At 41.1% G+C, this 9156-nt stretch overlaps 1 protein-coding gene across 1 annotated transcript; it reads left to right on the forward strand.

Annotated features, from left to right (window-relative positions):
• The first annotated feature begins 404 nt into the window (after positions 1–404).
• pdgfrl (platelet-derived growth factor receptor-like) lies at positions 405–6859 on the forward strand. The gene is made up of 6 exons (XM_030144765.1): positions 405–655; positions 2783–3056; positions 3124–3275; positions 3890–4183; positions 5261–5397; positions 6587–6859. The coding sequence occupies exons 1-6, from the start codon at positions 601–603 to the stop codon at positions 6773–6775; spliced, it is 1101 nt and encodes a 366-aa protein (XP_030000625.1). The 5' UTR covers positions 405–600; the 3' UTR covers positions 6776–6859.
• The last annotated feature ends 2297 nt before the right edge of the window (positions 6860–9156 follow it).

The following is a 9156-nucleotide window of genomic DNA, read 5'->3' on the forward strand; positions in this document are numbered from 1 at the left end:
TTTAATTAGTCCATTCTAGGGTTTTCAGTTTAACACTTATACACTGTAGGTCACAGTAATGAAACAACCACGACAAAACAGAAAAAAGGAGAAAATAATTCAAAGGTAGCATAGAATAAAAAATAAAATTGTGAAAATTACTTTCCATTTCTAATAAAGGTTTTACACACTTTAGTTCCTGTTAGTGTTTCCAACTAATATAATACTATATATTAAGTATTTCATGACAATGTAAGAGTATAATGTAAAAAAATGTTCTGACCTCAAATTTCTCTATACTTTTAAAAATGTGGGCCTGTGGGTTCACACTTCTAATTGTAAATACTGTATAATTCAGCCTGTGGTCCAGCAGAGGGCTCTGGAGTCTGTGTTTCTTCTCTGCACAAAGTAAAGGGAGTAAACACAGAAGGTCTGAACTTATTTTCCCCCTTTCTCACTCCTTGTGTGAGGAGGATGGAGCAGGAAATCTAAACTGGGCATCTGGATCCTGCAGAGTCCCAGTGAAGCTCCACATCTGAACCAAACACCCTTGTTCTTACTGACCCAGCAGAGAACTCACCCCTCTGACCACCAACACCACCACCACCTTACCATCACACCATGAAGCTCTGCATTGTGCTCTGTCTGGCACTGTTCTGGGTGGAGCTGCAAAATGGTAAGTCTCCGTCTTTACGTGTGTCATTTATGAGTTACGACGAGTTATGCAGAAGTACTATTGATTTCATCAGAACTTGGATTGCAACCTGGAAAGAATGGGAGGATTAGATTAGATAATCTAAGACTGTGTAAATATTGGCTGGAGGAACCAAGCGTAGGATGGGAGGTGCATTTGTGAATGAGTAAATGTTCCTTAAATAACACATTTGTGAACAGTTAATCCATCCTCTAACATGCAGTCCAATGGCACCAGTCTACTTTAACCTTTTAACATCCACTCCTTTCACAGAACCCTCACCTTAAACTGGGGTTATGACACAAAATGTGTAAAATGCATGTACACATGCATCAGACCTCATTGGAAAGACACCTTATTGTTTCTGTGTGTAACATGTGGTTTTAACACAATCAGCTTAGACAAATGTAATGTGGCTCTAATGTGACCCTGATCCTAAAATGGGTCACTGGGGACCAGGACCGTTAACTGAACTTTACACGTTTGCATGTAAATAGCTGAATTTTGTATGCAGTGAGTTGTCCTGCAGAGCGTTTCTGCACACCAACTCAAACCAGCTGCCTCTGAGCCACGAAAACAGACGTTTCTAATTAACTAGCCTTTACTGCTGACCTTTTCTGCAGCTCTCCTTAATTCTGCATGGAAGAATAAAACAACAGGTCCTGAAAGTCTATACAAGCCTACTTTGTGTATTTCTTTTTCTTTAATGGTTTGTGTTCTCTGCCTGTGCCCACTGAGAGAATAACACTGGGTTCTGGACACTTTGTGCCGGTAATAAGAATTGTACTTCCTGTGTAAGTGTTGTCACAGCTGGTGGACAAACACAAAGAGCAGCTTCTGATCTGACACTGGTGTCTATTAGAGATGCACAATATATCGTTTGAGCATCGCCATTGTGGTGTACGTGTGTGCAATAGTCACATCACAGGTCCTGCAATGTAGGAGGCAAATGAACTCAGTGTGTTTTCATCTAATTTCAAGGGTATGTGACACACACTGCAGGGAGCAATCCACCAGTCACAATTGTTCTTAATCAGTTTGGAGTGAGTCACTGGTAACAACATTGAAAAATGAGCAACGAACAAGAGAAAAACACCGTAAACGAATACTTGGTACAAAAAAGAAAACCAATGTTATTTATCTAGAATTATTTCGGCTACAAGAAAGATGATATTAAAGCATGTGTTCTGTGTCATGAGTGCCTCACATCTGTTGCCACAACGAGAGGTAACACCACTAGTTTGTTTGACCATTTACGTCGACACCACACAGCTATTATATACTTCTCAGTATTTTTTCATATTGCAATATATATCGCAGGGTTGAAAAAAAATGCAATCTCAGTTTTTTTCCAATATTGTGCAGCCAAGTGTCTATAGTCACTTTTACACAGAGATCCCGGAAAAAAGGCGAGATGGTGATCCCACCTTTTTCCACCACTGAATGATTTCCACAGCCAAACCAAAGGAGTAACAGAGGTGAGACAGGCTGGACTTTTACACAGCGGACCTGTGTTCTGGAATCAAAGGGGTGGTGATGCAGCACAGTGTATAGTGTGACATATAACCTCTGTGTCAGAAATACCCCGAGCATAGCGGTGTTGCTATCCTCTCTTGAGTCGGCCCATATTTCACTGTTCCACAAATGTTAGCATGGATAGAGTCCTCCTCCCAAAGGGACAACAGCTGGTGGATCTCAGCGTCTCCCCAGTTCAATATCTTTCTGGTCGCGTTGATATGTTAGTTTACTGTACATGGCCCATGCTTATTTTTTAATCCCCCCATTGTGGGGGTCACACGTAATACAACACCTTGGTTGCGGAACAGGAGGTAATCCTTTTACATAGCTTTCGGGAATCATGATTCCACCTTTATCACGGTTCTCTTAATACCTCCAGAGGTGTTACAGAGCTGTGACAGAGGTGGGACCAAATGATCCCACCATTTAATTTACACAAACGGCGTTTCGGAGTGAAGGTGAAATATTCCCGTAGCAGAAGCGCTGTGTAAAAGGGGCTACTGAAAAGACTGAATCCTGAACACAGACTTTAACACCAGATGATGCTATGATTTGTTGTTATTGGTTCGTCCCTCTCCTCTGTGCATCTAGGTTCCTGCCAACAGCCAAAACGCAGAAAAGATGTTGGAGAAAACCGTATCCGGCCTGGAGGGAAACGGGTGAAGATGCGTCACCCCAAGCTTAAAGACAGTGGAGGAAAAGGCCAGTCTCTGCTCACCCAAGTCTTAGATAAAGGACGCTTCCTGCGTCTGGGTGAAACCACGACTCTGACGCCTGGGAGGAATATCGAACTGCGTTGCAAAGGTACCAACATCGGCTGGTCGTACCCGACTTACCTGGACACCTTCAACGACTCTCGCCTCAGGTACTGGACATTCATGTGAGCTGTTTGTCTTTAATGTGTGTGTTTAACCTTTGTTTCCCGCCTCCAGCATCAAGCAAAGTGACAAGTACGGTCAACTGCTGCTGACGTCGCCCTCTGCTGCCGACACAGGGTTGTACAGCTGCTGGGTCATCGTCTGTGACGGCGTCGAGTGTGAGAAGGACCATGAGAGAGTCTACTCCTCATACGTCTACTTCACAGGTCATCATGTTGACATTCTATTCGTAAATAATTACAGTATATGATTATTACATCATTAATAACATGTCTTATTAATATGAAGCAAGTGAGGATGTAGTTTTAACTATAAAAAGACTAATGTGTGTTATGGGTGACCATTTCCACCGACTTGAAAAATAGATTTGTAAGTCACAAAAAGCAGTTAATATTTAAAGATAATGAGTTAGTTTGGGGGAAAAAATGACAGCGATTGGGCAAAAAAAGGGCTCAAACTCTCCCATCTTTACATTATGTTGTCTTTCATTTAAAAAATTCATGAGTTTTTCATTAATGTTGAGATACTGGGTAATTATTTTGAAATACTTTAGAGATAATAAGTCATCATTTCTTCATAACAAGTCATTAATTTCAGGTAATAAGACATTATTTTGTTATATTAGTTGATTTGGTTGACTATGATTTAGAAAACAGATCCGTATCAGTCAGTGCCATTGGCGAAACAACATCTCATACTGTACATCCAATCCTGATACCAGATGATCCACCTGAATATTAAATTAACTAGGTTTGCTTTTACATAATTGAGTGTTATTTCTGTTAAAAGTCACTGCTGACGAGTGTTTTTCTGTGTCCAGACAAAGACAACATCTTCATCCCGTCTGCCATCCACTTTGAGATCGTGTACCTGCGTCCAGATCGACCTGCTGTGGTTCCCTGTCGCGTCACTAACCCACAGGCCACTGTGTCGCTGCACAGGGAGGTCCCACCAGAGGAGATCCCAGCCAACAGCACCCTGATGACCTATGACCCCACCAAAGGCTTTGTCCTGCAGAACCCCAGCCCAGAGTATCAGGGGGTCTTCTACTGCAAAGCGGTGACCAGAGGCAACCCTCAGATCTCCATAAAGTACCAGCTGCTTTATGTGGAGGGTAGGTCGTAAATAACACATGGTTAAGGATCAGAAACCGTTTTCCTGCTCTTTTATCTGTCAAACAGCTTTCCACCGTACTGAGTATGGGGAACCACGCTGAAAGCATTTTAACAAAGTCATGAATCAAACGCTGGTTATTTTGCTTCCAGGAAAAGGTTGTATTTTCAGAGCTGTCAAAGCCTGCTCCTCTTACTGCTGACAACACTCGCCGACTGAGATGGAAACACCGCCTGGATTGTTCAGACGGGAGGAGGATGAGAGGAATTTTAGAAATGGAAATGGTGTGGAGGTTTAGAAAGAGTTTAGCTTTAGTTTGTTTCACAGGCAGATGGAGAAGACAGATTGAGGCTTCAGGACCATGTTATGATATAATAACTTATCAATTATTCATTTTTATGGTGTACTTTAAGCCATTTTACAAAGCTTACATTACGTTACATGACCCACCGTGTTCATGTAATCAGAGAAAGTTAAACTGCCCTTCAATCTCATTCAACCGAGACCAGCATTTTACTGTAAAATGAAGATAAAGTTCTAATTATGTAAAATAAAATTGAAAGAAAAATCAGAAAAACTACAGCCAAGTTGTGGTCACAGGTAAAACCATACATGTGCACAACCTGTCTGCACATGGAGCCATTTAAAGTTCAACCACAATGAAAGAAAAGGAAAAAACAAAGACCAGCCTCAAACAGTGTTTAACAGAGTAAAAAACATAAAGGTACATTTTCCATTGTTGTAAGCGTGCATGTGATGAAGTGAATTGTCGTTAATTCGTTGTGAATTAAGTTGAGAGGCCGTTTAATCCATTAGCTAGCAGAGACCACTAGCTACCTAACCTGAGTATATTTGCCAAGAATAAACAAGGCTTTTGTGTAAACCCACTTCAACGGTCTGTGCTCCCAGTACAACACAAACTCAAATGCAAACTTCACATAAGCAAACACACACGTCAGTCGTACACACTCAGCAGTCATTCTTTATGGATAAATCACTTACATTCCAACACTGACCCACCTGTGTGATGAGTGTACAGGACATGTGTTTGATAAATCACACTTTTTTTTGTTGACAGTTCCTAGCGGGCCACCGTTTGTGGGTGTGGAAGTTTCTCCAGACTCTGTCAGAGGAGGCGATAATGTCAACGTAACATGCACTGTCCTGGGGGAGCCAGAGGTGGACGTGGGATTCACCTGGACTTACCCGGGTCAGGTAGGACGAATGGGATTAAAGGTGCATTTTATAACAAGTAAAACTACTTCAACACTCATTAGCATCTACACCAGTGATTCAAAACTGATGGGTCAGGACCCTAAAGTGGGTTGTAAACCTGTTTTCAGTGGGTCGTCGACCTTTGTCCGGACAAAAAATAATGTGAAGAAACAACTCCTGTGCTTTATTTTTTATGGAGCCGTGCACCGACCATTCACACTCCCCAACAGTAGATGGTGGTAATGCACTGTGATCGTAATTAACACCAGACATTTCACAGTACTCCTATTTTTCAGGGCATTTTACCGTATGTGCTTTGTCGGGGGCGTGGTTTAGGTTTAGGTTTAGGGCAGGGGTGGGCAATCCTGGTCCTCGAGGGCTGGTATCCTGCATGTTTTAGATGTTTCCCTCTTCCAAGACACCTGAAGGTCATTATCAGGCTTCTGCAGAGCTTGATGACAGACTTATGTGAACCAGGTGTGTTGGAAGAGGGACACATCTAAAACATGCAGGATACCGGCCCTCGAGGAACAGGATTGCCCACCCCTGGTTTAGGGGATAACCACAATATGACACCTCGCCGACCCAAGAACCAGCATCAAACACATCAATGATGTAGTACGTAACCCCGCCCCCAGTGCGAAATGCCTCAAAAAAATAGGAAGTCCTGACACTTCATAGCATAAAAGAAGACCCAACAGCAATATCAGCAAACCGGCACTTTTGCCATTTATTTTCCAATTAATCTTATTAAAATACGTAACATTTAACACATTTAATGTCTGAAGCAAATCATTTCTAAAAAATTGTAGACCAGTGCTAGTGGAATCAGCTGTGTTAAGTGAACAGGTTGGAACCAGTACATGACAGGACTTTGACTTGATGAACCTGGGATTACCCACCTCTGGGTTCAAAACACACCATAATTTTACTAAATAAATTTCAGAAGTTTAACTTTTATTAATTTTGGTCGCGGCTTGTCATTGAGGGGTGATAGTGGGTCCCGAAGCCAGACCAGTTGAGAACCACTGATATACACATTCTTCTTTAAGCTAATACTTGTGGCATGACATATGTATAAAATTGTACCTTTAATGTATCTAACAGGAGGACATGTTTTTAATGGAACGCTTCACGCTTCTGTGAATAATGCGGTGGCTGATGTTTGACTCTGTTTGTTACCATGAAGCACCATCGTCCTATTCACATCCAGACGTCATGGAGGCTGGTTAACAGAGGAATGGGCCACACCACACGGGTCTCCCAGAGCATCCTGATGGTCGAAGACATGGAGACAATCGACTTTGGAAACTACATCTGTAAAGCCAAGAACCAGTATGGTGAGACCTTCGTGGCAGCCAGCATCATCTCCAAATAGAGAAATAAGAACATGTTTAATGTTGTACGATCAGTGGATATTCATCGGTCTTATCAGAAGCAGAAATCTGAATGTATATAAACAGCAAAAAGTGATATAAAGGGTGTCCATAAAGTCTCTACTATTTAACAAATTATTACAAAAGTGTATGAATAAAAAAAGCTGTGGAAATTGTTACAAAATGAAAAGTAGATATTAAAGTTTTTTTGCCTCATTTAATCCACCTCTATGTGGACACCGTTAGTTACATGAAGCACATCCAGATGGTACAGGATTTGTTTCCATGTTGGCTGTATCATAGACTCATCAATGGTTTCAACGGTATCAGTGACCTTTTCCTTCAGGTCCTTGATGTCCTGTATCTTTAACATAACCTCATAGAAATAAATCCAGGGCAGTGATATCTGGTAAATGAGGTGTCCAGGGAATTGGACCATCCCTTCCAATCCACTGGTCTGGAAATGTTTAATTTAGGAACCCACCAACATGCAGAACCCGATGTGGTGGTGCACCATCTGCCCAGAAAATGATGGTTGGTTGAAGGTCATCCAGTTGTGGTGACACATATTCAGTCAAAAGGTCAAAGGTCAACATTTGCAGTAATTGATCTGGTGGACCAATGATTCGACTGCACATGATCCCACTATGTGATTAAAAACTCTGAAAACCACTGAGTACATAGAACAAATCTGATGAACATATCTGATCAACTGCTTCTATAATACATTTTTTAAGTTGTAAAGAGACTTTGTGGACACCCTGTGTATGTGAAAACTGTAGAATGAGGCAGAAATAGAAGTTTGCTTTGTATTTCATTTAATAGATCATCATAAAATACAACTACAAAGAAACAAATGAATTCACCTAACGTCCACACTGACCACCAAGTGGGATCTTTACATACTTAAATGTGATGAAATGGCTGGACCACAGTGGAGGGAAGTTTAGTTTTATGCTTAGCCTAATTGTATGAAGTCTTTGCCTTCATTACTGTTAGGCTACGTTCACACTGCAGACCCAAATCTGACTTTCCCCATATCCCATATCTGCTGTTTTAATGAGTCTGAACAGCACAAATCAGATTTTTTCCAATCAGTCCAAGACCACGTCATATGTGGTCCTAAATCGAATACATATCTGATATTTTGCGATGTGACTTCATTTCATTTCATTTTATTTACAAATTTTACTTCTTTGAAATGTGACAGACATCACAATTCTGCTCTGGAGGAGGTGGGACCCACTGAGATCCACATTTATTTCCATAAACACACACTTCAAGGCCGTAAATGACAGTTGCATTTAAATTATAATGTGAACAACCACACACATAAATCAGATTTAAGGAAATATTCTGAATTGTGCATTAAGAGCTGCAGTGTAAACGTAACCTTATATGTATCTATTAATCACAATGTTGGATCTGAGTGAAGGGAGCTCAAAAAGCAAACAAAAAAGTCAAAGTAACCAAATGTGTGTTTTGATATTGTACACAGCCTTGACAATCCCTAAGCCTTAAGCTGCAGGACAGTGAAATGAATCATTAGAATGATGTCCAACTCTGTAAAAAATGTCAATAAAACCAAACCCATATGTTGCACAACAGATGAAATCGGTGTCAGATTTGTGGTCCCTCCTATCACAGCCTCTTCAGACACGTCCTAAAACATCTCTGATTCATCACAGCGACAGAAGGAGGCGGTAAAAGGAGCGGCGGCCTTCGGAAACTCACTCCGACTGCAGCTTGTCGTGAAGTTGAGAATGTGCTGTGAGGCTCAGGCTTGTGCCAGGCTGACGTCCTAATGCGATCCACATGTGGAATGTGATCTGCAGGCCCACAACTCATTTCTCTGCCTTGAGCACTTGCTTCATTTTCCTCTTTTCTGTCTCAACAATAATCTGTTGAACAGTCACTTGCTGTTATGATGTTGAAATATACGAGAGCTCAGGATATTTATGTCTGTGGGTGAACAGGACGTTTAAATGATATCTGACTCAAGCAAAACAAATCACATCCACTGGTTACGCTGAGCTGACGTGTGTTAACCCTTAAAGACCAAAAGCATTTGATGATTTCAAATGTTCAAGCGCTAATCATACCAATACATTTTAATAACTCAGGTAAAATGCAATTTCTCAGCTTTTCAGTGACACCAGATATAAGCAGTTGGGACATTCAGTGACTCAGTAGTGAACGTGGAAACACTATCTTCTTCTGAAACATCAATTCACACATAAAACCCATGAATTTTGACAAATGACAGTGGTTGTAGATCATTTTAGTTCAGGGGCCACATTCAAATATGATCATTCCCAATATGATCTGAAGTGGGTCAGTAAAATAATAACATAATATATACATAATGTAAACTCCAAACTTT

This window comes from Sphaeramia orbicularis, chromosome 10 (assembly GCF_902148855.1).
Source record: "Sphaeramia orbicularis chromosome 10, fSphaOr1.1, whole genome shotgun sequence".
In the NCBI taxonomy this organism is placed as follows: Eukaryota; Metazoa; Chordata; class Actinopteri; order Kurtiformes; family Apogonidae; genus Sphaeramia; species Sphaeramia orbicularis.